The 28,000-nt window shown below is 42.0% G+C and overlaps 1 protein-coding gene across 1 annotated transcript; it reads left to right on the top strand.

Moving 5' to 3' along the window:
* The first annotated feature begins 19 nt into the window (after positions 1 to 19).
* btaf1 (BTAF1 RNA polymerase II, B-TFIID transcription factor-associated) lies at positions 20 to 28,000 on the top strand. The gene is made up of 38 exons (XM_032541025.1): positions 20 to 33; positions 1,038 to 1,161; positions 1,512 to 1,626; positions 1,856 to 1,990; positions 3,166 to 3,365; positions 4,842 to 4,975; positions 5,411 to 5,540; positions 5,669 to 5,737; positions 5,968 to 6,057; positions 6,169 to 6,264; positions 8,591 to 8,767; positions 9,505 to 9,645; positions 9,766 to 9,890; positions 11,543 to 11,663; positions 11,873 to 11,977; positions 12,137 to 12,286; positions 13,564 to 13,706; positions 13,873 to 14,047; positions 14,179 to 14,382; positions 14,958 to 15,378; positions 16,829 to 17,013; positions 17,110 to 17,266; positions 17,623 to 17,732; positions 17,830 to 18,031; positions 18,217 to 18,365; positions 18,456 to 18,608; positions 19,545 to 19,666; positions 20,292 to 20,459; positions 20,708 to 20,785; positions 20,885 to 21,014; positions 21,109 to 21,250; positions 21,825 to 21,955; positions 22,267 to 22,389; positions 24,246 to 24,398; positions 24,724 to 24,935; positions 25,043 to 25,202; positions 25,571 to 25,741; positions 26,768 to 28,000. Exons 1-38 carry the CDS (start codon positions 20 to 22, stop codon positions 26,906 to 26,908), a joined length of 5,556 nt encoding a protein of 1,851 aa, XP_032396916.1. The 3' UTR covers positions 26,909 to 28,000.

Raw genomic sequence — 28,000 nt, 5'->3', positions numbered from 1 at the left:
AGCCATACGACAATTGGCCATGGCTGTATCAAGGTAAGACTGGCTTACGCTTATGCTGGCTCGGTTTGTCCGAGGAAGGAAACTGTTCGAGTTTCCTTACCAATTAGCTTGCTAACCTGCTATCTGCTAGCTTTTATTTGGCAAAGAATGGCATGGCGACTCTAGCAAGCTAACACAGCGTGACGTTATTGTATAACTTAGTCAGTATTCGTGGCGCGGGTTTGCTGGGCACATAACTCATTTGGGACTGATTTTTACTGCATGTGCGAAATATTAGTTCAAATTAATTTCACATTTAATATTAAGTATTCGCAGATTAACTTACGTTAACGTGATTGTGAAATGGTGTCTCGTAAACCAGTTTGAAAAAACGAGGTACACACCAACATGTCAAATTGCAAGTGTTGCAGCCTTTCTTAAGCCAAATTCTAGGTAATCTTCAACGTCACTAAACATTGCTAGATCATTAATCTTAACGTTGTTTTGATGTTTACTTGGCAAGCGTTTTCCATTGTGATTGTTATGATAATTCCACGTGGTGTTGAACCATGCTAGCCATGCTCTTTTGCATAGCAAAGCCGACTCCTCTGTAGTTCAGTATAAGTCTTAGTGGTACCTGGGGGTCACGCCCCTTACATCGCTAATCCGCTCCACTTTATTAATAGACCGTTAATGAGGAAAAGACCAGGCTCATTAGACAGGTTACCTTGGTTCAAAGCCAAACAATAAATATCATTGTGTCTTGAGTGCATTTGCCATAGTAAATTTTTCTTCATATATATATATATATATAGATTATTATATATAATATTATTATTTTTTTTTTTTTTTTACATACACACACTTTATGTGTTTAGAATTCAGTTTAAAACATATTTAGATTATCATTCAATTCTGGTCCTCCCACCACTCAAGTGGTCCTTGCACTGTAGAGACCCAATAATAATTAGCAGAACCAGCATGTGTGTTCAGTACAGTGCATTATCTTTTGATGTAACTTCTGACCTTGTTTTATTTTAATTGTCACCTTTCTTTAGACTTGATCGTTTGTTTATCCTGCTCGACACTGGAACAACCCCAGTAACCAGGAAAGCAGCAGCCCAGCAGCTTGGAGAAGTGGTCAAACTCCACCCTCATGAACTCAATAGCCTCCTATCAAAGGTGTGTTGGATGGCTTTTTCCAAACTGTCTTTCATGAGCCTTCATAAAATAATCTCAACCAGGGCATATTTGGCTGTCCCTGCAGTCAACTTTGTAGAGTATTGATGATGTACAACAGTGTTATTCTCCCTGGTAGGGCAATGAGCTGTCTGTGCTGTATTAGTACCTGGATTGAATTTTGTATGTGGGTCTGACCTTGCAACTGCAACATAGTCTTTTGTCAAGTCTGGACACATTTTCAGTTATGTACTTGCTGTTTTACTTGTCTCTTTCCTTCTCTTTATAGGTTTGACAGTTATAATTTAGGTTCTACATGGAGTATATTAAATCTATTTTCTGTCAACTACCAGGTCTTGACCTACCTTAGGAGTCCCAATTGGGATACTCGAATAGCAGCAGGCCAGGCTGTAGAGGCCATTGTGAAGAATATTCCTGAATGGAACCCAGTGCCCAAGCCTAAAGAAGGTATGCTTTCCTGTCAAATCCTGAACCACGTACTCCAAATTAAACACTTTTTTTTTTTTCTTACAACTTCTCAACAATCTAAGACATCCATTTCCAGCTCAGTCTTGTTGGGTGGAAAACAAGTTTGTTCTTGGTGAAAGGCATTAGTGTGAACATAACCTCAGATTCATTTTGTAGTTAGAGGGACAAATGTGCAGTTATGAGACTTTTTTATTTTTCTTTCTTGTAGAAGACTTGTCCCCAGAGGACTCCCCTTGTGACCGGTTGAGTTTCTACCACTTTGACATCTCCCGCCTACTTAAACATGGGGCCTCTCTGCTGGGATCTGCTGGGGCTGAGTTTGAGCTGCAGGATGACAAAACTGGTTTGTAGTTTTTTTGTTTTTGGGGGTTTGTTGTCAATAACTGTTACACTGTCCACTGTTACACTCTCACCCACATAAACATGTATGAAAGCTACATTGTGGTGTTACATGTAGAAAGGAAAAGTGACTCATTTGAAAAGAGTAGGGTGGTTTTAGTTATTAGCTAGTCTTTTGGGGACACTGACCACTGGACAGATTTGTTTTGACTGTGTATGACTTGGGAGATTTTGAAGAGCTACTTAACCAATCTATTTGTGTTGACTTGAGGAAAGGGCATTCTGTCATGAATCTTGAATGCTAAACAACCTTTTATGTACCTTAAATCACACACTTTTGTGTTGGTGACTGGACTACAGCGTCACTGCTAATATATCCCAGGTTGATTCTGACACAAATGCTTCACAACAAACTAGGCTACTTGACCATGAATTTGAATTTAATTTGAATAGGGAAAGCCGCTTCTCATCATTCAAAGTCCTGCATTCTGTTGTTTTTACCAGTCGTTGCTTCTCTGTGATCTGAGATAATTTCTCATCCAAGGACCCCTGGACTTTTGAAGTTTACTAAAATTAGCAGGTTGTGGGTGATTTTCAGACCTATTTTTGTTCCTGTATTTTTTTTGCAGCCCTAGCACTAATTGTGTTTGCCTTCTAGCTGCATTTAGCTCCCGAAAGACACTGTGGTTCACATACACAAAATTGGAATTCCTCACACAGCTACAATGACTAAGTTAACATGCACATAATATTTTGGGTTTTGCCCTTACACCGAAAGACTATTTTCCGACTGAGCTTTATACATTCGTAGCCGTGCAAAATACTTTTTTTTTTTTTTTTTTTTTTTTTTTTTTTTTTTGTCCAAGTTTACCAGCAGATACGGTCTTGTTGGACCATGCGAACACAGTGTTCCTTTTTCATTCCTTCAGACAGCTTCTTGAAAAGGTCGGCGTAGCAATGTGTGCACATTTTTTAGGAAAAAGGCCTTATTCAGAATATCTAACCAGAATGCTGTTTACATGACCTAAATCAAATTTGGAATATTGTCATATTTGGAATAATGGTGGAATATTGGTGTGGTTGTAAACTTACTCGTTATACTTGTTTTCCAGGCTATTTAGTGGTAACCCGGGACGTTCTCTTTTTTTGTATTTCTTTTTTGTATTTCTTTTTTCTCAGGTGAGATGGACCCTAAGGAACGTCTTGCCCGCCAGAGAAAGCTTCTTCAGAAGAAGTTGGGTCTGGACATGGGTGCTGCTATTGGCATGGACACAGAGGATTTGTTTAACGATGAAGACCTAGACTATAGATGCCAACCCAGCGGGCTTAAAGCCCATGGAAGCAAAGCCACAGCTGGATCCAGCGCGCACAACCATGTGGTGGGTCTCATTTAATCCTCTTACCTTTTGATTCAGCAGACCTCTGAGTATGTACTTTATGTTCTTTGGTTATAAGGCTCTTACTGCAAGATGTAACCTTGGACTGATTTTATGAAGTTGCAAAATAGGTAAAGATAATCAGAAATGTGTGATAGGAAGTGGGCACCTGTTATCACAGTTTAATGTCTCCCTGTAGTGAGATACTGTGGCTTTACGTCATGGCCTGACTTGGCTAAGTTGATTTTAAGTTAAGTGATAGGAGGTAGGCTATAACTTGTCACAATGACAAAGACTGTTGCTGTGGAGCTGTGCACTGCCAAGTTTTAATAAATTCATACTGATTCAGCTGTCATCTTCTCTTTGGTTGTGAATCATCCTTTTCTCTGCCTGTTTTGGATCAAGCCTTGCGGTTTTACCGTTTCCAGTCTTCTCTTCATATATTTCCAGGGCTGCGTGCCTATGAAGTGTGTGGTGCTGCATACATTTTAAGTTGGTAGAAGGCAGGGGGTGTCAATATTTCAGTGTGGTAATACAATATAATAAACATCTTTGAGAAAAGCTTGGAGCCACTTGGACATTTGTGATGCTTTGAGCTGGTGAATTAAGTCATTCGCTAATTCAATTCAATTCAATTTCAATTCAATTTTATTTATAGTATCAATTCATAACAAGAATTATCTCAAGACACTTTACAGATAGACCACACTCCGGAATTTACAAGGACCCAACAGTTCTAGTAGTTTCCTCCAGAGCAAGCAACAGTGCGACAGTGGCGAGGAAAAACTTCCTTTTAGGCAGAAACCTCGGTCAGACCCAGGCTCTTGGTAGGCGGTGTCTGACGGGCCGGTTGGGGTTAGAATGAAGAGTGGCAATAACAAAAATAGAAAAAATTAGTAGTTTGTAGAAGTTCTTTGTGGTAGTTCATGGCATAGCAGGACGCTGTGCAGCATTACAAGGCACAGCAGGACGTAGCAGGACGTAGCAGGACGTAGCAGGGCACCACAGTGTAGCAGTTGAACATGGCATCACAGAACGTGTAGCGGGACCATGGCGATTGCTGCTACCCTGATTTCGGAGCCTCTCTAATCTCTAATCTTCTCTACATTGTAGTGCATCTGATTATGTACTGTATCTATGGCCCTGGTTACACTTGAGTTGTCTTTTCCATGCAACCTTTGTCATCCTATTATTTATGTTTTTGCTGGTTTGCCATAAAAGCTTTAAAATAATGGGACTTTTATTGCAAAAAAATTGTAGGAAATGTGAATGAATTAGTGCAGCAATTTGAGAGCCATCTCCGCTGCTCTCTTTACAACTTTACAATAACTTATATTCACGTGGAAATATATCCGATCACCATCTGAGCAGGCAGGTCGCATTGATCACAAAAGTCTCATTAAAAAGACAAGTGTAACCACGGCACGTGTTCAGTTAACCCCTTAAAATGAATAATTAACTCCACTGCTTTGTTTTCAGCCCATTCAGGCTAGTGAGTTGATTGACTCTGAGTTCCGGCCAGGCATGAGCAGTCGTCAGAAGAATAAAGCTAAGAGGATGGCCAAGCTAGTGGCAAAACAAAGATCCAAAGACGTGGATCCAAATGAAAAGAGGTAAGATGATGAATACTGTGTAACTGCAACATGCTTGCTTTGATTTTGACTTGAAACTTTGGTCATCATCTCGATCCCTCAAACAGACCAAGGTTTTAATTTTTTAATTATTTGTTTTCATATACAACCAAATGTGTATTTTTTTAGACAGTTTCTTGTAGCCAAGGTGACACATAGATTTAAAAAAAAAACATGATGGACCCTTCAGAAGAGGTAATTATCTGAACAAAGCCATACTGAGAAATACAGACTTTTGTGGCGCTGATGGTCTTAGTTTTGTAGCAACTCATTTTTGGATATCAAAAAGTTACGCACTAAATACATACATGTGATTTTCAGGGATTTGACCAATTTTATCTTGACAGATGTGAACATTTTTCACAAGAATAGTTTGATTGATTCTAATGATTCACTTTGTGACTCCACCTTTTTTAGTAACGACAGTTTTGAGGGAGAACCTGAAGAGAAACGTAGGAAAGTCACCAATGTCGTTATTGACCAACCGGCGACGCAGCATAACGTCTTAATCGACAATGTTCCAGATAACTCAAGTCTTTTAGAGGAGGTAAGGAGTTGAAAACTATTCAATAACTCATTGACGTCTTTGCCTGAATCATTTAATTACTACGAATGACAATATTAAAAACATAAAATTTGTTGATTTAACTGATATCTCATTGCTTTGTCTTTTAGATGCAAGAGTGGCCTCTGGAGAGCTTCAGTGAGGAGCTCTGCAATGACCTCTTCAATCCTTCATGGGAGGTAAAACAATTTTATTTTTTTTTCAATGATGTGATACTTAATTTTAGGTCATAGTTTGCAATACAGTTCAATATGAGGGGGTTGGCTGAGTTAAAGGCACAATCTGTGATCCAATTGTGAACATAGGGTTACCAACAAAAAAAACCAGCTCACAAAGAACTCTCATTCTTTTAACCCATTTTTATAGGACCAGTGCAAATTACATGTAAAATTGTACTGTCTGTTTACAGATTCGTCATGGTGCAGGCACAGGGCTAAGAGAAATCATCAAGTCCCATGGTGCTGTAGGCGGGAAGCTGGTGGGAAGCACTGCTGAACAGGTATACATATGAGCCTTTTCCTCAAGTTGTGTGTTTTTTTTTATTTTTATTTTATTTATTTTTTTAACGGTTTCATGAGACTGACCCAAGCTGTCTGATCTTTTGATTTAGATGTCACGGCAGCATCAGGAGTGGATAGAAGATCTGGTCATCCGGCTGCTCTGTGTCTTTGCCCTAGACCGCTTTGGAGATTTTGTATCTGATGAGGTAGGTCTTGTTTTTGTGGACAACTGAAGTCTGAGGTTGTAAAAATTTACTAGCCGCCTTTTCATGGCTGAGACACGAGCAAGACATGAGACATGCAGTGTAGTAAAGATGAGGACAATATTTAATGTGTTCATGCCATGGTTATTCATAATTAAGTGGCTGTGGCTAGAGCGGATCGGTCCTTTAAACCACAAGATTACCGGATCGATCCCTGGCTTTTTCAGGCCACATGTCTAAAGTGTCCCTGAGCACGACATTGCTCCACGGACGCTGTATGTGGCTATCCACTGCTCCTACTGGATGAGTAGGATTCACAACGTTGTACTTGTACGTGACAAACAAAACTTTCTAAAGTTCTTAACAACTTATGGAATTGGCTTTGTTTCAGTTGCATTTATTGATATTGTTGAAGCATCTGTAGTTGTCATTGTGTGAGAGGTGTCTTTTTTTTTTTTTTCTCTCAATTGTCTGCTACAATATTTGCACAAGGCAGTTGTTTTGGGATTCACACTTCCCTCTCCTAAATGTAATTGCTGTGTGCCAACTCTTTTGATGCATGATATTTAACTACCGCAAAGTATTATTATAGTAATATTTAGTGTAAGGTGTATTTTTTCCCCCTCGTAACTTTGGCAACAGTGAGTTTAAAAATTACGTTGGACGCCCGGAAAGCTCAGTTGGTGGAGCGGGTGCTGTAAAGAAGTTTGCGCCTCAACGCAGCGCTGGTCCCCACTTCTGACATTTGTCCACAGTTTTAATTGTTATGAACACAGCTGTATGTTAAGCATGAGAGGACAACCTGTATTTGTAGTAGTGTTTCCGCTGGTAACTCTGCTATTGCAGCTTCCACGGCAAAAAACACAGAAGTTATTGAATGCAACTAACTTCAGTTCGTACAGTACTAGTGTGTGAGACGGAGCCTGCTGGACCTGGGTGAGAGATGGGACCCATGGCCAGAATATCATAGTTCATAAAAGTGCAGCTCAGTGACGATACGGACATTTCATGTGTATAACTCCACTGACCCGCCATTCGACCCGTGCTGGACCCATTCATAATGAGTCAGCTGTAACTCTGTGTATGGTTCAGTCAAACGCACTCATCTTCTCTCGCATTCGCTCTCTCTTGCACTCTCTTTTTAATCAGTCTGTTATTGTTGTTGAAAACAAGTGAAGGCGCTTTCTCAGAGAATTAAAAAAATATATATCCTAGGCAATTTATTTCAGATCATTTTCATTTACATGTGTTGCAGCTGTATATTTTCAAATGGGGAAGGAAATCATGTCTTTGCATTTTATTTGAATCCCAATCTATTTTGATAAAAGAGCTTGTGAAAAATGGCTGCTGACTTAGAAACTGAAAATTTTTTAAGTCAGTTAAAGTGGGCAAAAGGTTAGGGTTAGAATCCTCTACAGTGAAATACAGTTACACTACTGTGGTTTCTTTTTTGTTTTTTAAGCATTTTTTTTAGCCTTGTTAATCCACTTACTACTGTAGCTAACATTACTTGCTGTGTTATTAATGTTTACTAGTTTGACATGCAGCGATGTCTCTGTAGCCTCTGACGTCTGTTTTGGAGCATCAGAGAGCAACGCAGACATTTAAGAGGCTCCGTAATGAGGTACCCAAATCCCCGTTGACATTTTGTCCGGTAGATAACAGACATACAACACACAACTTCAACATAAGAGGAATGTAGCACAATACGGATGTGAAAGCAGTTGTAAATAGCTTATGTGACAATAAAATTAGTTTTGGTTAAAATCAACTAATAGTGATAATTGTGATCTCAGTATTGATCAAAATAGTCGTAATTATCATTTTGGCCATAATTGTGCAGCATAAGTGCTGTAATATTGACCATAAAGAGGAATAAATGGTAGTTGAGCAGATTTAAGGGCCTTGCATGTGGCTGTATATAGGTTGTCATGTTGTGTTCTTTTTTTTTTGTAAGTGTAAATATTCCAGCAGGAATTAATATTCTTTGCTTGGGGGGGAAAACCCTGGGGCATCCAGTCCAGAGAAATGCTAATGTTAGCTTAAGTTCAACCAGAGAGGAAGAACTCTTAAGTGAAAGGACCTTGTGTAGGGTTTTATTGGTCAACGGACTGCATAATAACAAGTGCTAGTACATAACTTGCCACTGCGCCTTAAGCTAATGCTGCTATTATAAATATCTATTAGTGTAAAGACTATAGATATTTATATTGTCATTCATAATATGTAATCAAACATCTCATATTTATGTTGGCATATCACTGTTAACCCGCCAGATTTATGCAATTTAACTTTATTTTTGTACCCTGTATCAATTTCCTTTTGCAAGGTGGTGGCTCCTGTCAGGGAGACGTGTGCCCAGACACTCGGTGTGGCCCTTCGCCATATGAATGAAACTGGAGTTTCAATGACGGTAGATGTCCTGCTGACGCTGCTGAAAGAAGACCAGTGGGAGGTCCGTCACGGAGGCTTGCTTGGCATTAAGTATGCCCTCGCTGTCCGACAGGTACCACCTGTTCTCTGTGTACATGTATATGATCAGCTGGTAGTAGTAGTAGTAGTGGTGGTGTTCTACAGTAAGCCTCCATGATTAATCGTTATAAAATCTTTATTCACCTTGTTTAAGATTTTAATTTTTTAATTTCAATTTCTTTTTTTCCCTTAATGACTTTGATTCTCATTTAATTTTACAAGCCAACTGCAATACAAACGCTACTAAATACTTCTGTGAGTTTTAAACTGTGTATATAAAAAGACTGTATGATATAGGAGTTAAAGCGCTCCCAAGTGCTGCAATGCTCTCCCTTCTCTTCATTGAGGCCTCTATGTTTACAGGCTTGTGGTGATGCGCAATGTGCTATAGGTGCCAAAAAAAAAGTTTAGTACTGCTTATTTGTTTTGTTTTGCCATGGTTCATGTGTGCAATAAACATCACACTTTGTGAGAAGAAAAATCATGGTGCAAAATCCTGATATCAATTCTAAGCTAAAAAATTGTGATTCATATTTTCCCCCAAATTGTGCGGGCATATTCTACAGTGTATTCAATTTGGGCACAACATCGTCATGAATATAAATTGTGGCAGTGGGAACCCGACAGTATGGACAAAAAGCTTTTATATTTATTTTTTTTGGGAAGCATATGTGCTCCCTGTGGAGAGATGTCTCTCTAAAGGTCATTCTGTCTGATCTAATACCCATACAGTTATGCTGATCTTCATCTGTCTGTTTTCTTGTCTCACAGGACTTGATCTCTGTTTTACTGCCCCGGGTGCTCCCTGCCATCACTGTAGGCCTACAGGACCTAGATGATGATGTCAGGGCCGTGGCAGCTGCAGCCCTAATCCCTGTGGTGGAAGGCTTGGTACAGCTACTTCCCAATAAGGTCAGAGATGCAATATTGGAGCATTTTGAACAATATATCTGCATCATATTTAAGTTTGACACCTGTAGGCAGTTATTTTTCAACCTAATTTTGTTGTAAAATTCTGTGTGTGTGCATTAGGTACCCTTCATCGTGAACACACTATGGGATGCTCTTTTGGACCTGGATGACCTCACTGCTTCCACCAACAGCATCATGACATTGCTGTCCTCCCTGCTCACCTACCCGCAGGTCCGCCAATGCAGGTCAGTCTCACAGAAGTTCACGCAATATGTGCTACTGCCTCACTCAGGGTTCCCACAGGGTCTTAAAAAGTCTAAAATTCTGAACTTTAAATTTAAGGCCTTCAAATGTCTTTAATAACTGCTAGATTTTCATCCGAGTTCCTAAATTTAATTTAGTCAGGCCTTAAAGGTTTTCCCTCGTTCATTTCCAGAAACGCTTGGCAAAGAAAGAAAGCATTGAATCATAGCCTACAAAGCAGAGCTCTAGAGCAGAACGGTGCCCTAAGAACGTTGGTTCGGTATGTTGTACTTCTCTCTGGGGTGGATCGGTGTCAGTACATACGCTGATAAAATGATAAAATCCCAGGATAAATGCAATACCTGTCCGCTAAATACGTCTGTGTTTCCTCAGTTTGTTAAAGTTTGGCTAGGGCCAGGCCTACGTGTAGAAAAACGTAACTGTTACCAATGTCTGCTAATTAGACGGAGCCCGTCGCTGGACGCACCGGAGGACCAAGACACAAAGTAAACACGCCTTTCTGACGGATACCGGGGGGGGGGGGGGGGGGGGGTTAGCGGTAAAACTGAGTAGAGGATGTGCGGAATGTGTCGCTGTGTCGGAGCCTGACTGGCTGCTAGGCGCCTTCAGACAAAACTCAAACTAACAAGCTAATGACTTATTAGCTAGCCGAGCGGGAGCATCTGCAAAGATATGTGTGAGAGCATTACTCTGCTCGGTGTGCTTGATTTATTTTAAGAAGTCTACTTGAAGATAATTATTTTCTACGGTTTAAAAGTTATACAGATTTTAAATTTTCCCCCTCATACTTGTGTCGGAATGGGTACAAAGCTGGCATTGACTAATTTGAAATGGTATAAAAACAAGCCTTGGATTAAAGTACCCAGCTCCAGGTACAACACTCAAAATGCGTTGTGTAGGTCTTCAATTACAATCTTTATGGTCTTAAAATGTCTTAAAAAGTTCTTAAATTTTACTTAATAAAACCTGCAAGAACCCTGCACAAAATCTTTTATCTTTTTTTTGGAATGGTGTCAGATTCTAAAGAGACACCATGCTGTGATTTGTCTCATTTTTATAACTTCATTGAGCAAATGTAAAATGCTCCTAGCTAAAATATATGTACAAAAGGGCAGGACAAAGGAAAATCACTGACAAGTTTGGATACTGTTAACGTTAACACTAAATTAGAAGACATGTGATTGTGTTACATGTGAAATGCAGTTTTCCATGGGCCTTAGCATGTACTCTGTTTCATGAGAAGCTTAATATTCTGACCTGGCTTGTCTATTGTCATTCAGCTGAAGGTAGGCAAGTTGTCTTCTCTGTATTCTGTGGTTGTGTGTCCAGTGTAGTATCAGCACTGTGCCAAGAGGTTGGCTGAACTTCATTTGAACTTTACATAAAAGCACACAGACAATGCACGCCCACCACTGAGTGCACTTTCTACAAACACAATTAGATAGACAATTGGACGTTAGCCTACCATTGGCTAGTAAAGTTAGCTGGCTTAACCAAGCTTAAAATGCTAACAATTAAATGGTGTGACTGTGTTTCACTTGAGTCTATGATTACATCCCTACTTATAGTGATGATATTGCATGTCCCTTTCTGAGGTCGTATGTATATTGACACACTTTCTTGTCCACTCTAGCATGCAGCAGTCATTAACAGTCCTGGTCCCTCGGGTTTGGCCGTTCTTGAGACACACTATATCATCAGTAAGACGGGCAGCACTGGAAACCCTTTTCACACTGCTGTCTAAAGCTAAGGAGGTAAAGTTGACTTGGAACTTTTGGGTATTATGTCATATCTGGCAAAGTACTTGTCAATCTTTTACAGGATTTAACAAAGTATCAACTACATAGATTTTCATATTGTTTATTCATAACAGCCAGTGTTACTGTCGAACCTTTTTAGTTGAGTTTGAATGCTGGCGATGGGATGTGTAATAAGCCAGTGTTTTTTTGTTGTTATTCTTCAGAGCTGTGCGATGTGGATCAACCCCATTCTACAAGATATGCTGCGGCACATCTTCCAGTCCTGTATACTGGAGAGCAATGAGGAAATCCTTGAACTGATTCAAAAGGTTTGTTGCCTCACCCTCACTTCTTCTCAGGGTAAATTGACAAAGATGTCCTAATTTTGAATAATGGAAACAATACTGACATTCTCACTTTTCTTTCATTGTATATGGATGACCGTTTTGATTTCCCCCTATGAATTGTTAATGTATGTCACTTGGCAGGTGTGGAGTGAGCTGCTGTCTCAGGCCCCACAGCAGTACGTGGTAGCAGCCAGCTGTCCATGGATGGGGGCCTGGCTCTGTCTCATGATGCAGGCCTCACACATTCCCATAGACCTGAACATGCTTCTGGAAGTGAAGGCTCGCTCCAAGGTTGGACACTTATTTGTAGCTAGATAAGACTGAAGAATAAGAACTGTACATTTTTCTATTCTTAGCCAATCTTCTGGATTTATAGTGTATGAGGGTGTGGTTGTGTCCTTCTAGATGCAAACTGATGCTCCAGGACAAAGGACAATATCTGCTAGTTGATAGCAGTTCTAGCCAGTGACATGAATAATATTTTACATTCAAGATTTAGGAAAACTTAGCTTAAAAGAATAATATGCAGGTTTTTCTTAAACAATGTATAGATTTACACACAAAGATACAAAAGTAATCCCCGCTCAATCAATATTTAATGACCCACTAGAAGTGTGTGGTGGTGTCTGTATCTACAGGGAGCCAGCCCTCTGCCTGTATTTCCTTTTCTTATTTTCTGTCTGGGACATTTATGGGTGTCAGCTTTGAGCCTTTGGGACTGCGTGGGGGTCTAACCCCCCTGCCATAACTGCGTCCATTGGCGCCCATTTGGGTCTGACACCAACTGAACGATAGTCACATTGCAGGACGTTGCGATGTTGACATAATCCTTTTTTGCTGCTTGATAGAAAAGTAAACTTTCACCGTTCTCCTTTTACATGATTATTACCGTCTGACCCTTCCCCTTTAGACAGGTAGCCATGTGGGCAGCGTGTGTATGTGACGTTAGTCCGACGGGGTTTATTGTTATGGGAAGTGATAAAAAAAAAGTGTAAAAAAAGTACCGTAGGCAGCAGCTGCCGCTGACACAGTGATGTGCGTAGTTTTGATGAGTAAATTTAGAGGAAGCAACAAGCAGTCACTGTCATTCACGTTAGCCTGGATTGATTATTATATGAATACAAAGGTGTCATGCCAGTCAACCAGCGTATTTCTACCTAACATCCGTCTCCAAAATCACTTCACAAGAGTAACGTTAGTCACAGCGCTTACTTGCTTTGGTGTTTGGAAAGCATTAAAGTTCAACAAAGAATGGTTCACATTAGAAAAGATTTTTTTTTTTTCTTCAATGTAAATGCACTCTCCTACAAATTCACCGCAGTAGTCGAGAATGATTTATTATTTGCAAACAGAGCTATTTATGTCATCTTTTAAAAATTACTTTTTCCACATCGGAATATATATCTCAGGGAGAGGAAAAAATATCTCACTGTAAGATTTTTCCAATATCGTGCAGGCCTACTCTGCTGTGTGCTGTCAGTTGGTGTCTGTTTAACTAACACACACACACACACGTAACGACGGGAAGGAAGCTAACTGTAATAATAAATGTTGTGTTGTTGCAACAGGATAAGGCTGGTGCGAAGGCACGTCAAGGAACCAATCAGGTGAAGGAAACGGTCCAAGAGTATATAGCCGGTGCAGAGACGGTGACAGACGACCCAGTGACAAGGGACTATGTAGTGGTCCGTTCTCGCCTCATGGCCGCCAAGTAAGTTTTGATTTTTGCATTGGAAGGGGAAAAAAGTCCTGATCTTGAGGGGAACTTGTGACTTTCTTTAAAGCAATAAAGAAAGCCGAATTGCTAGATAAATTGTTTTTGAAGATGCCAACAGTTCTGACAGTGTTTCCCCGCTCTCTGTGTCTCTGTAATCCAGATTGCTGGGGGCTCTGTGTAGGTGTATCTGTGACCCTCAGCTCAATGCTGCATCTCAGGAGATCCGACCAGCTGAGTCTTTAGGTCACCTGTTGCTCTTCCACCTCAACTCTAAGTCTGCCCTGCAGCGCATAGCTGTGGCTCTGGTGCTTTGCGAGTGGGCTGCACTGCAGAAGGTGAAAAGCTCAGACACTGAGTTTGTTAATTGTGGAAAACATGTTTGACTCTTTTTGGGTGTAGTGTGAGCATTACGGAATCAGGCATTCAGAAGTCCCAATACATTTTACTTTTTTAATCTCTCTTTCAGGATTGTCAGGTGGTGTCATCCATGGTGCAGCCTCGTCTTCTGGCCATTCTGTCCGAGCAGTTGTACTATGATGAGATTGCCATCCCATTCACACGCATGCAGAATGAGTGCAAGCAGCTAATTGCACTGTTGGCTGATGCCAATATAGACCTGCAAGACCGCCTCAATTGTAGCGTTTTCACTATTGATCAAGCCAATGAACTGGTAGGTCCAGCCACACGCAAGAAAACTTGCCTTGATCGGATGAAGCAGAAAACTTTTCATTAATCAAATCAATTAATCAATCATATAGGTCAATTGATGGTGGGATGTCACTCCTGAAACAAACCCTATATGATTTTTGAACATGCATGTAGACTGACAAACTTAATGGTTCTATGGAGCGTGCAATTTCATTTTTCATATTCATCGTGGTTTCTGAAGAATCAGGGGCAGTCTGACTGTTTAGTGTTTTAGGTTTTATAGAATATATTGAAATATAGCTATTATAATTATTTTCCCCCAATGTTTGTCAACATAACGGAACATGACTCCAAAACTGTAGTTTACACTGAAAGCTGACTTTTTAAGGTATTTGGCTAATATTATTATGACAGTTTTTTTCCATATCATCCAGCTGTAATTTTTTCTGTCCAGGTTTTATTTTCGTGAACGGACTGCTCTGGTAATGGTCTGGTACCTGGGTGATTCTTGGCTTCAAATGTCAATGGCTGTTGCGCTCTGTAATGGATTGCTCCCATTCCAGACACTCACATCTTCTCCCCCCGCTTGTTCCTTAGGTAACCACCATCTTTACAGAGTCAACAGCGGGTCTGAACGTAAAGTCCAGTCAGTGGCAGGCATTGGATGGTAAACGGCAGCAGGCTCAAGTAACCGTGATGGAGACCAACACAGAATGGCAGCAGTTGCATCTGCGAGTCCACATGTTCGCAGCCTGTGCAGTGATTAACCTACAGGTTCTTCCCGACAAGCTCAACCCGCTGGTCAGGCCTCTGATGGAAACCATCAAGCGGGAGGAGAACACCCTGATCCAGGGATATGCTGCTTCCTTTATAGCCAAGCTGCTGCAACAGTGTGCTGGACGCTCGCCGTGCCCCAATCCCAAGATCATAAAAAACCTCTGTGCCTCGGCCTGCGTGGACTCTGCGGTCACACCCTCATCTGCTTGCCCCGTACCCCCCACACAGGAAAATGCCAAAGGTAAGAGTTGTTTAAGCTTGGGAACGATGTCTGTAATTTTACTCAATGTGTGAGCTACCAGTGGGATTTCAAAATCGGGTTTTCATTGACGTTTTAAGCATTCCACTGACTTATGAATACACAGCATAGTGTATTTTTTACTGTATTTGTAAAATAAAAGTACAACAGGGGCCTGTTGCATGAAAGTAGAATAAAGATATCCAGGATAAAAGCGCCGCTTGACTTAGCGTGATCCGCTCATTGCGGCTTAATCGGTTGCACGTTTGCAGAGCCAGGATGAACAGGTGAAGCTATGTCCAGCCAGGTGTAGATAGCTGGGATAAGTGCACGTATACGGCTTTTTCAAATAGACCACGGTATCGATCACAGATTTACTGATGCAGAAATGGAGAAGACTCATGCGGCATATGTTTCACCCAATGAGCAGCAGCTTCTAATGGAAAGTAACGAAGAGGTGAAGCATATAATATGCAGAAAGGGAAATACGGTTGTTATCAAACCGAGAGGAAAAAGCCCAAAAGACTATAGCGGACCGACTGAATGTGTAAGGATCTACTTAGCCTACTAGTCACTCAAGAAACATTGTGGTGTTCCCGGTGTGATGAATGTAAACTACACTACACGTATATAAGCCACGTTATTGGTCCAGTGATGAGACTTATGAGAAGGTTATGAAACCAAAGTAAGCTATAATAAAAAAACATTAGGGCTACATATTAAGGAATAACACAAAACTGTCCTTTTATTAGAGAAGGACAAGCAACAAGAAAATGAAATCGTGAATGTATTGGTCTCTGACCAGTCTGCCATTATTATCATCTGGGAATATTGCTACATTAATATTGTCGCACTTAATCTCCGGAGCGTGTCATGTATAAACCTGAAGCTGCACAGACCACGGACGCTGCGCTGCTCATCTCTAATTTTACACGCCAGGCAGCCTCGAAACACTACCTTCCCACCGGGAAAAGTCCCACTCTGCATCAGGGTGCCAGTGCAACCATTTCTAACCATCTAAACAACTGCAGTAGTAGGGGTTTAAATCAAACTCATGACAACAATAGTGACAAATATTGCATGTTAATAAAAATAAATCAGAACCCACGCAGAAGACAACATAATAACTTAAACATGTTTATTAGGGATCAGAGCGGCAGCTGATTTAACACATGAGACTCCAGGATTAATCTTAGCCTGGCTGTGAGCCTGCTCTGGCCCAGGCTAGCCGTAAAGAATAAATCTCCATGGTTACTTGACTGGGTTTAATTCAACCTGGTTTCGTGCAAACAAGTCAAAGATAAATTCATCCAGGATAACTTTAATATCCCGGCTTAATCCCTTATCCTGGTTTCGTGCAACAGGCCCCAGCAACCTTACAAAAATCATGTGTCAACACTGAATAAGTGTTTGCTTGCTTGCCTACTACTGAGCATATTACTCTCTTCATTAGGCAGTGGGTTAGAGAAAGACTGCATGCATCACATGGTCAACAAAACCCGAGGCATCATCACCCTGTACCGTCACCAAAGGGCTGCGTTTGCCATTACCAGTAAGAGGGGGCCAGCCCCTAAAGCCCCAAAAGCCCCCACCACAGAGCTTCCTCCTGGCTGCACCATTAGCACTGACAATGATGAGGTACAGACAGCTACTAAAGTACATTTTCTTCACATTTAAGTCCAAGCCACAACAGGTTGTGTTTTACCTTTTGCAAATTATATGTTCCCTCTTTAGAGCAAGAAGCCTTTTCTTATTCAGAGACGAGGGGCAGAGTTCTCCCTTACAACGGTTGCCAGGCACTTTGGTGCGGACTTCACCAAGTCTCTGCCATACTTATGGGAGAACACCGTGGGGCCACTGAAGACAGTAGTGACTGAAAATCAACGCATTGGTATGTTGATTGTGATTTCAGATTTGAATCTTGGATAGACGTTTGTAACTGCTATTTCTTTAAGGGTAAACACTTGACCTACAAGTATTTTAACTGGCCTTCAGACATTTTTCCTTAAATGGACTTGAATTGTAGCATTTCAGATGCAAAACTCTGTATGTGAAGTTGTCTCATGATTCATAGCATGTACTGTATATGATCAGTTATAAGACAGGTTGCATTATATCTGTGTATATCAATTAAATTCATTTCACTAAGTGAAAAGACTCATTATTAGCCTATAACCCAAGGTTAAGGAAGTCCAGGATGTTTGTAGTCGATACTATGAATCAATTTGTGTCTATTGTGTGTTGTAGACAGGCTGGTCCAGCTTGAGAGGGGAGACGCTGCAGCTCAGGAACTGGTAAACTCTCTACAAGTGCTGGAAGTCATGGCTGGGGCCATGGCTGCTGAACTCAAACCTTTAGTAAGTCTGTGAAAATTCATTAAGGCATGTTAAACCAAAAACTAACATAATGTAAGCAAATTATTAAATCTGTCTTGTTGTTTTTTTTTCCCTATAGCTACTGGAGCATCTACCCCATCTATTCACTTGCCTGCAGCACCCGTACACAGCGGTGCGTCATATGGCGGCACGCTGTGTGGGCGTGCTCAGTAAGATAGCCATGCTGGAGACCATGAACGGTTTCCTTGAGTGTGTACTCCCCTGGTTAGGTGCTATTGAGGACTGTACCAAACAGGAGGGTGCCATTGAGGCTTTAGCCTGTATCCTTTACACAGTAAATTATCTTTTTGATTCAATTTTTCTTAGCATGGCACACTATAAATGCATTCCACAACACCTATTATGCAGTAATGCTATTTTTAAGGCTAATTGTTAGTTAAAGCATCGACCTTGTAGTTGCTGTGTTATCTTTGTACAGTACTGTCCTTGACTAACTTCTCTCCAGGTGTCATGGAGCAGCTTGATGTGGACATTGTACCCTACATTGTGCTGCTCGTAGTACCAGTGCTGGGCCGTATGAGTGACCCCAGTGATAGCATCCGGTTTATGGCCACCCAGTGCTTTGCTACACTCATCCGTCTGTTGCCCCTTGAGGTAGGAGCACACAAACGGAAGGCTAAAAATAAATGTTTTATTATGCAAAGTTAAGAATGTCCGTAAAAAAGACACCTTGTTGTCCACCAGGCAGGTATACCAGACCCTCCAGCCATGTCAGCTGACCTGATCTGCCAGAAGGCCAGAGAACGCAGCTTCCTAGAGCAACTACTAGATAGCAGAAAATTGGAGAACTACAAGATTCCTGTGCCCATTAAGGCTGAGCTCAGGAAGTACCAGCAGGTGTGTGTCCATTTTATGTGCCCACTGTGTCTCTACAATACCTCCTCAAGCATACAAATCCTATGCTAAATCACGGTTTCTTTATTTGTATCCCTTTGGAGACATTTGGGTTGGAAATCACAAAAAATTGTGGGCAGTAAAATGACAAAACATCAAAACAATGTGAAAAACATCAACTCATTGACCGCTTCTACTTAAAATAAGTACAAATTCTTCAAAAATGCATACGCACTGCTCATCCATACATACTGTTAAGGTAACATAACAACCATAATCAGATGCCATTACAGATACAGTTTGCTACTCAAATATAAGAGCATAAATATAAAAGCAAAAATGTATATTTAAAAAAGCATAAATATAAAATCTATTCTTAATATGTCAGTGCAATAAATAAGTAAAGACTCAGTTCTTAAAAGTGTGTGTCCTTCCAATATTTGCTAGAAATAGAGGATGTGAGCATTAAATTTAACAGTTAAATTGATGTCCAACCTATTACACATTTAATAACCCCTGGAACACTTGGACAGCTAGACAGCTGCTCATTATTCTGCCAGATTCAGGGATGATGTTTTGCTTTAAATGCTGCTAGCTGGCAATGTATATAAAAAAAAAGAGGCATTGACAACAAATAGTTTTTCTTCAGAGTAAATTTTCTAGCAGCCAAATGGAGATGGGGTATGTGTGTGCCGGTTCCATCTAGAAATGCTAGTTGCTGGCTGCTCTGCGGAGACCAGCCATCCATCTCTTTAAATGGAGCAGTGCGGAAAGCTGATTAAAATTCTACTACCATTGTTACTGCTATTGGACAAATACGCTGCTGCCAATTAACCTTAACTGACTCTGGAGAAAATGTCACTCTGAAACCAACTGCGGTAACAATAGATGGGTTGCTTTTTTTATTTCTACATTGTGGGTCTTTGTGTCATCTTGCAGGACGGAGTGAACTGGCTGTCCTTCCTGAACAAATACAAGCTGCACGGGATCCTGTGTGATGACATGGGGCTTGGCAAGACACTGCAGTCCATCTGCATTCTGGCTGGAGATCACTACCTCAGGTAGTCCAAACAGCACTATTACTGCTACTGTTGTTTGGACTTTCTTCTTTGTTGCTAGACACAGTAAATGGTATCATTCAGAACCAGCATCACTCTTATGATTGTTCCCTATATTGTAACTGTACAGCTTTAAGACTTGTAAAGAACATTTTATAATTGAATAGTAAAATGAGTCCAAATATATAATCCACTAGAAGATTATATATACAGTGTATTGTATATATTATATCCATATTGTTTATATGCTTGTGGATGTAATCAATGTCAAGTATTGATATACTATTTACCACTACCAAATCACAGTAAAGACTGCACTACCTAAGCATTAAAGTTCAATAAGGCTGGCTTTTTTCTCTTTAAGTTAATGGAAACTGTCTGTCTGTGTCTGTATGTACATTGTGAATATGAAAAAGAAGTCTTGTACTATGCTATTCCTTTATGACCTCAATGAGCCAGCCTCATGCTGTGCTGTTACACAATAGACAAAGCAGAGTTTGACAGTAGTTAGTTGCAGTTTTGACATACCAGTACTTGTTTTGTTCTTTGAAACACTTTTTCTCTTTTGTTGTGATGTGCCATGTAAGGAAACTTGAATTGGCCTTGTGTATGTTTGATGTCTATTCAGGGTACAGGAATATGCCAAGACAAAGGCTGCAGACAGCACCCCCCTGCCCTCTCTGGTGGTGTGTCCTCCCACTCTGACTGGCCACTGGGTGGATGAGGTGGGCAAATTCTGCACCAAAGAGTACCTCAACCCACTGCACTACACTGGGCCTCCTACAGAACGAATGCGGTAAAGCTTAGTCAGACTTTAAAACTAGGCTTATCCGCATACAGAGAATGATTTACATCCTTGTCCTAAAGGTTTCCTAACTGGTAACACGTACAGTGGAATAAAACTGTTCAGGAGAACTAATAATTTTTTTCAGTATTTGTTTGGATTCATTATTATACGCTAATTTTTGGTTTACATAATGTAACACAAACTCATGTCTTATGTACACAACATTCATGATCCTAAACAAACATTTACTTTTCCAGGTTGCAGCACCAAGTGAAAAAACACAATCTTATTGTAGCCTCTTACGATGTTGTACGGAATGACATTGACTTTTTTAGGTGAGAATCATTCTAATTCTAATATCTGTGTTTTTGGAGGAAGGTGCTCAGTTTTTAATTTGAACTTTTCTGTGGTTATTTTATTTTTATTTCTTTTAGAAATATCAAATTTAATTACTGTATCCTTGATGAGGGTCATGTCATCAAGAATGGGAAAACCAAACTTTCCAAAGCCATTAAGCAGTTGGCTGCCAACTTCCGAGTCATCTTGTCTGGAACGCCCATTCAGGTGAGGTCCTAGCTGTCCTGCTGTTGAAATTGTACTTCTTTCCTCATGTTTATTAGTCAGAGCGTGACTATTTTTCCACTCTGTGTATCCCCAGAACAATGTCCTGGAACTCTGGTCATTGTTTGACTTCCTCATGCCGGGCTTCCTTGGAACAGAACGGCAGTTTGCTGCTCGCTATGGAAAACCAATCCTGGCCAGCCGTGACGCCAAAAGTTCTTCACGGGAACAGGAGGCGGGTATGTAAATGTTGCAGGTGTCATTGTTTGTTTTCTAACCAGAGCATGTGAGCAGTGAGAATTTCCACTTGTCACTCACGAAGCTGTTCCTTTCCTCAGTTTCCCCATTAAAGCCACTCGCGGCTGCTCCACTAAATTGCTCTGCGCATTCAGATTTCACCCCGCTCTGCTCAAATCACTCACTTCTCGTCCGAAAAAAGGAAAAAAAACGTAATCAGATAAACGGCAACCACCCTCCCTTTGTGGCCAGAGCTCCGCAATCAAAAAGTCAGTTGGATGACAGACACTAGCAGCATGGAGATAGAGGGCGGGCATGTTCATATGCAAGTACTGTGCTGCGGTAACACAGACATGTTCAGGCATGCTTCCAACTCATGGTGTGAGCAGTACCGGCGCAAAAGCGGGGGAGATAAGTTGATGCACCACTTAAAAAATCCCCTCTGCATTTATCCAAAATCCTCTCATTCCCTGCCCGCACTCTGCTCACGTGCTCGGTTTCTAGCTGAATATTGCCCTACCTAACATCCCAGACGACTTGGCCATTAACTGGTTAATATTGGGTCCTTCCTCTCAGGTGTCCTGGCGATGGAGGCCCTACATCGGCAGGTGCTACCCTTCCTTCTGAGGAGGATGAAGGAGGACGTCCTCCAGGACCTTCCGCCTAAAATAATTCAGGACTATTACTGCAATCTGAGTCCTCTACAGGTACTTGTGCCCCAAACAGCTATCTAATGGGCTATCCCAGTACCCACAGGCAAATATTTCATTATGAACATTGAAAAATACATTGTCTTAGAGCATTGGGGATCTGCAATGCTATACTTGTTCTACGGTCTTCTATGGACTAAGTAATAGCTAGTAATATTATAGGCCAGCCATATAAGTTTAAGACATTGCTAATGGGATGCATGCCTGCATTATCCTAGGTTAGAAGTATTGTGACTGGTTTCCCTGAGAACTAACGATGGATTATGTCTCGACCCTCTTAACGCTATACGCTTTCTCACCACCTGCAGGTTCAGTTATATGAAGACTTTGCAAAGTCTCGAGCCAAGGCCAGTGTGGAGGACAGCATCTCTAATACCTCTACAGAAGAGGAGGAGAAGCCTAAACTGAAGGCCACAGGCCATGTCTTCCAGGTACACGTTTCTACTTATTTATCTGGGCATGGGGCTGGGCACCGAACGTCGATACTTTTACGGCATCGAACAAAAAACTCTGATCCTATAAGTGTTGAAAAATTATTTATCTTTTGTTACCTGAGAGCGCGTAAGCTTATCTGTCCTCTCCGCCCTCTATGCATATTGATAGAAAGCTGAGCTATGACACGCACGCACGCACGCACGCACAGAGGTACGGACGGCGTAAACTCAAAGTACGTTGTCTCTGCGGTTTTGTTGAAGTCACGGAAATGCCGTTAGTGGTTTCAAGTGTGGTTACAGTTATTCAAAACTTTACACAGACAGCGATATGATGATATTAATAGAGGAAAAAGTGGTGCTGTTTTCTACGCCCTGGTGACGGACTGACAGGCTGAGGTTTTAGGCAAGGGAATTTTCTTTCTACAGCACTTTTTCAGCAACAAGGTAATTCAATTCTATTCCTTTGCTCTTAAGTTAGTTCTCTATTCAATGTTAACAGGGCTGTCACCAAGTTTATTAAAGATTTGTGTTATACATTTTGCACTAAAAGGTCTTTTTTTTTAACATTCCTTTGCATATAGTTAGTATTAACCTGTACACAATGCCATTTGTCATTGACCGAAAGAACGAGATCCAGGGTACAAGCGGCCGAAATGGGTTTCCTCAGGAGGGTGGCTGGCGTCTCCCTTAGAGATAGGGTGAGAAGCTCAGTCATCCGAGAGGAGCTCGGAGTAGAGCCACTGCTCCTTCGCGTCGAAAGGAGCCAGTTGAGGTGGTTCGGGCATCTGGTAAGGATGCCTCCTGGGCGCCTCCCTAGGGAGGTGTTCCAGGCACGTCCAGCTGGGAGGAGGCCTCGGGGAAGACCCAGGACTAGGTGGAGAGATTATATCTCCAACCTGGCCTGGGAACGCCTCGGGATCCCCCAGTCGGAGCTGGTTGATGTGGCTCGGGAAAGGGAAGTTTGGGGTCCCCTACTGGAGCTGCTGCCCCCGCGACCCGATACCGGATAAGCGGATGAAGATGGATGGATGGATGGACAATGCCATTTGTTTATTATTTATAATATGTTCATGTTGTGGGAAAAAGTTGTTGTTGTTTTTGTGTTAATTTTGGCCCAGTTGGGCTACATACCAATCCTGAGTATCTGACTGGCGCACCCCTATCCAAAAGCACAATCAGTGTTATTAATGTTACTCTGAGTGAGCAGTGTTACTAACATTTTACAATTCTGGATTCAGAATTAAGTTGGAAAATAGAAATTTGGTGTTTAATGTACTTGGGATGATGATGTAATGGATTTTAAAACCTATGGTATTGTTAGTTACCGGTATCAAAACTGAGGTATTGAAATTGGCACCAGATCAAAAGATTATGAACGATGCCCAGCCCTATATAGGCATAAGCTATAAACTACTTCTGAAACACTAGTTAAGGGTAGCCTGTGGAGACATTTTTATTTTATTTTTTTTCCCCCACCATTCTGTGTTCTTCACCAAAATGCATTGTGTGTATCCTGGAGGTCTAACAAAACGTCCAATGCCTTTTCTTCCTCCATAAAACATTTTCAAAAGCCCACTTGTTTGGTAATTTGTTTTGTCTTCTTTCCTGCTTTTGTTGGCACATTGTCTTTGTTTGTTACCGCCATCTCAATCACTGTATCGCGTCGTGGGCCTGTGCGTGCAGTTAACATTTCATGAAATGCAGTTTGATTTTGTTTCACAGAGCAGATGCAGCGTCATGGTTTGGAACCAAAGCGTTAATTGTTAATATTTACTATATGCCTTCATCTCTTGCAGTCTCATATCGTTAATAACCCTGGAACAACATTTACCTTCATTCCTACCTTCTTTCAGGCGCTGCAGTACCTGCGGAAGCTGTGCAACCACCCGAGTTTGGTCTTGACCCCCCAGCATCCAGAGTACAAACGCATCACTGAGCAGCTCGCAGGGCAAAACTCCAGCCTGCGGGACCTTCAGCACGCGCCCAAACTCTCCGCTCTCAAACAGGTATTGTGCTGGGAAGCCTTTCAGATCAACTACCACACATCGCTTCTGCTTGTGTGGGCCACAGTTTGGAGTATGTCTCACATAATCATAATAATGTGGATTTTATCCAATTAGGTTTTCATTAAAGTAATATGATTGCATAAGAGCAGAGATGGAGTGAAAGCAACAAAGACTGACTGGGTTTCATAAAACCAAAACTACAAAAAACCTGTAAACACATTCCTGACCAATCAAATAGTTTGTCTATGGATTTGCTGAACTAAACTGTACTGCCAGCCTCTCCACTGTCTCATAATGTGGCTTTGATGTGTTTTCTGTTCTCCAGTTGCTGGTGGACTGCGGACTAGGAGGGGGCGGAGGATCAGAGGGGGGTACTGAGGCCGTGGTGGCCCAGCACCGTGTGCTCATTTTCTGTCAGCTCAAGAGTATGCTGGATATCGTGGAGCATGACTTGCTGAAACCCAAACTGCCCTCTGTCACCTACCTGCGGCTGGACGGCGGGGTGCAGGCGGGCCTGCGCCACGCCATCGTTTCCAGGTCAGTGGATAGGGATTTGGTTCAGATCTCCCCCGTGTTCTGCCTGTTATTGTGAACGTGAGCCAAGTCCAATTCTTCTCCATGACTTTGTTCTCTCTGAATTTCAGGTTTAACAATGACCCATCCATTGACGTGTTGCTGCTGACAACCCATGTCGGGGGTCTAGGTCTGAACCTGACGGGTGCAGACACCGTGGTGTTTGTGGAACATGACTGGAACCCCATGAGGGACCTGCAGGCCATGGATCGTGCCCATAGGATAGGACAGGTACACAGACAATACAGGCCACACAAAGCTACATATACATGGACCTGTACTTTTGGAACCAGTACAGACCAAATACCAATAAAGTTTAGATCATCATCTGCTTTGAGAAATTCCAGTTGCATTAAGATGAAGAGGATACTGAATCCAAGATGCTCTTGCGGCACCCAAACTAGGATGTGACGGATCGGTTTCCTTGCTGCATTATTAAATATGGCCTTTTAGGCAGCCTTGGATAGTGTGACACTGCTGCTCTTGTCTGAAACCAGTGATGCAAAATGACCCCAGTGAAATAAAATTGGCAGGGAGGGCGCTGTCCTCCACTTCTGATACATTCTGTTGACATTAATCATTGTGTTTGTGTCGGGCAGAAACGGGTTGTGAACGTCTACCGGCTGATCACACGAGGCACACTGGAGGAGAAGATCATGGGTCTGCAGAAGTTCAAAATGAGCATCGCCAACACGGTTATCAGCCAGGACAACGCCAGCCTGCAGAGCATGGGCACCGACCAGCTCCTCAACCTCTTCAGTCTAGACAAGGTGAGAGCTTGACAGTGTTTTCGTTATGGAGACAGAGAGAGGTGTTGGTGGGATCACAGATCTCCCAAGTGGAGATTTACTATTCTTTAAAATGTCAGTGAGCTAAATTTAGGTGCTTGTCACATCAGTAGACTTGTAGACTTTGTGCTGTCAACACAGTTGTGGAAAAGGGCCCGACTTAATTAACTTCACAGCAAAATAACGTTCAGCTGAGGTCGGGTGATTTGATGCTTCAGTAACAATCTGGGCTGATCGGGAATTCTTCAACAAAAGCAGTGCGGTGCTCCTCGCATTATGCAATCTGCAAACACACAAGCCCAAGACCGCAGTAGCTAGCATGTCTTCCCTCAAGATAAAAGTATTTATAATGAACAAAGCAATGACAATCCTCCCTTAACCAGAGACAGGTCTGCCAGCCCTGCCTTAACTAATTAGGATATTGAAATTCCACCACAATGAGGCTAGAATCAAGATAAAAAGTGTGCAGATCAGCCGTTAATACCTGCATCTTATTGTAGCAAGGGGGCACACGTTTCCTTTCCTGGCTGACATCAGAAGAAATGATAACACTTATATAATAGAAAGCAATAGAGCAGGGTTGCATTATTTACATAGGTAAGGACACGTTCAGAGTATAGAGCCGTCTATAGGGAGTTTGGTTGGGAACCGGAGGGTTGCCGGTTCAAGTCCCCGTTCAGACCAGAGTGTGGATTGGTAGCTGGAGAGATGCCACTTCACCTCCTGGGCACTGCCAGGTCCTCTTAAGCAAGGCACTGAATCCCCATAGCTCAGGGCACTCACTCTAGATGTGCATTGATGGGTCCTGAGCATGTTTGTTTAGTTAGTAATCACTACACACAGGCCTGAAATACACAGAGTGTAAATTGTAATTTCCCCACTGGGGACCAATAAACAGTATAAATTATAAAACCTGACAAAAGCTGTTAGTATGTATTCCTATGTGTTCTTGACATGCATACACTTATCATGTTTGCTTGATCGGTCTTACGTATATAACTGTTTCAGGGTGAGAAGGGGGAGCAGTCGGCGTCGGGCTCCGGGAAGTCGTCCATTAAGTCTGTGCTGGACGGCCTGGGAGAGTTATGGGACCAGCAGCAGTACGACACGGAGTACAACCTGGACAGCTTCATGCACTCCCTGCAGTAGCACCGTACGAGCCCATGCAGCCTACATCCGCTGGCCCAGCAGGACCCCCACCCTTCCACCCCCCACACCCTTTGGACAAGATCAGAATAAGGAGTCACTCACAGCTTATGGTTACAAGTCTCAAAGCAACAACCAAAAACAGCCACAACAACTAAAACTATATTTTGGTTTGCTGCAACAACGTGAACACATTTCTGATGTTTGTGAACATCAAGACATCCTACAGGATTCCTTAACCGTAAACCACCCAGGTTTTTCAACAAGTACTCTTTAAAACTGCTAAGAGACTATATTGGTCTGATGACTATGTACCATTCACAACAAGCAACCCCCAGTGTTAGTTTACATCTTCTACATTAGTTAGCAGCAGCATCACCCCTGTGTACAGTGATGTTGCTGTGGTCTCTCAACTATAATTATGATGCACTCAAGGCTTATCTTTTATAGGAACAGCACCAGGTGCTACTTTTACAGCCCGCCGCCCTTCTCCCACATCGCATTGCCAGAGTATACAGTGTCAACTGCTTTAGACTCGATTACCCAGTAACACCTCCCCCCTCACCCCCCCCCCCCCCCTCATTACAAGGTCTTAAAAAGCACTGCGATACCCAGCCAGACCCGTCTACACCTCTCTGACTGATGGATACAAACACGTTTTTGTATGACAAAGGGAAGTGGGGCGAGAGTGACGAGCTCACTGGAGAAACCACAGGATGTCATCGCTGGCCTTTTAAAGCCCGCTGGTGACTGCCGTTTATGCTATGACCACTTGACTCCCATCCTCCAGATGACGCTGGTCTGGACTCACCCCCAGGAGTCTGGTCACGTGACCTGTGGCCATTGAGACGCTTTGGGGAAACAATTTGCATTGTGTTCAGCTCCTCCAACAGCAACGGTGGAACAATGAGCCGGGAAAGCACTGCACGTGAAGCAGCATTACAGAGACTGAACATGGGGCCAAGCTAAAACCGGTACCTGAAACTTCCTGTCACCAGTATTTTAAAAAAGAATAGACTTGTACATATTTCAGTAATTGCTGCTTTTTGTTTATGATGGTGGAATTGTAATAAATTCTACAGACCTTTTGAACTA

Source organism: Etheostoma spectabile, chromosome 17 (genome assembly GCF_008692095.1).
Source record: "Etheostoma spectabile isolate EspeVRDwgs_2016 chromosome 17, UIUC_Espe_1.0, whole genome shotgun sequence".
Taxonomy (NCBI): domain Eukaryota; kingdom Metazoa; phylum Chordata; class Actinopteri; order Perciformes; family Percidae; genus Etheostoma; species Etheostoma spectabile.
This window is presented reverse-complemented; position numbering and strand designations above follow the sequence as displayed.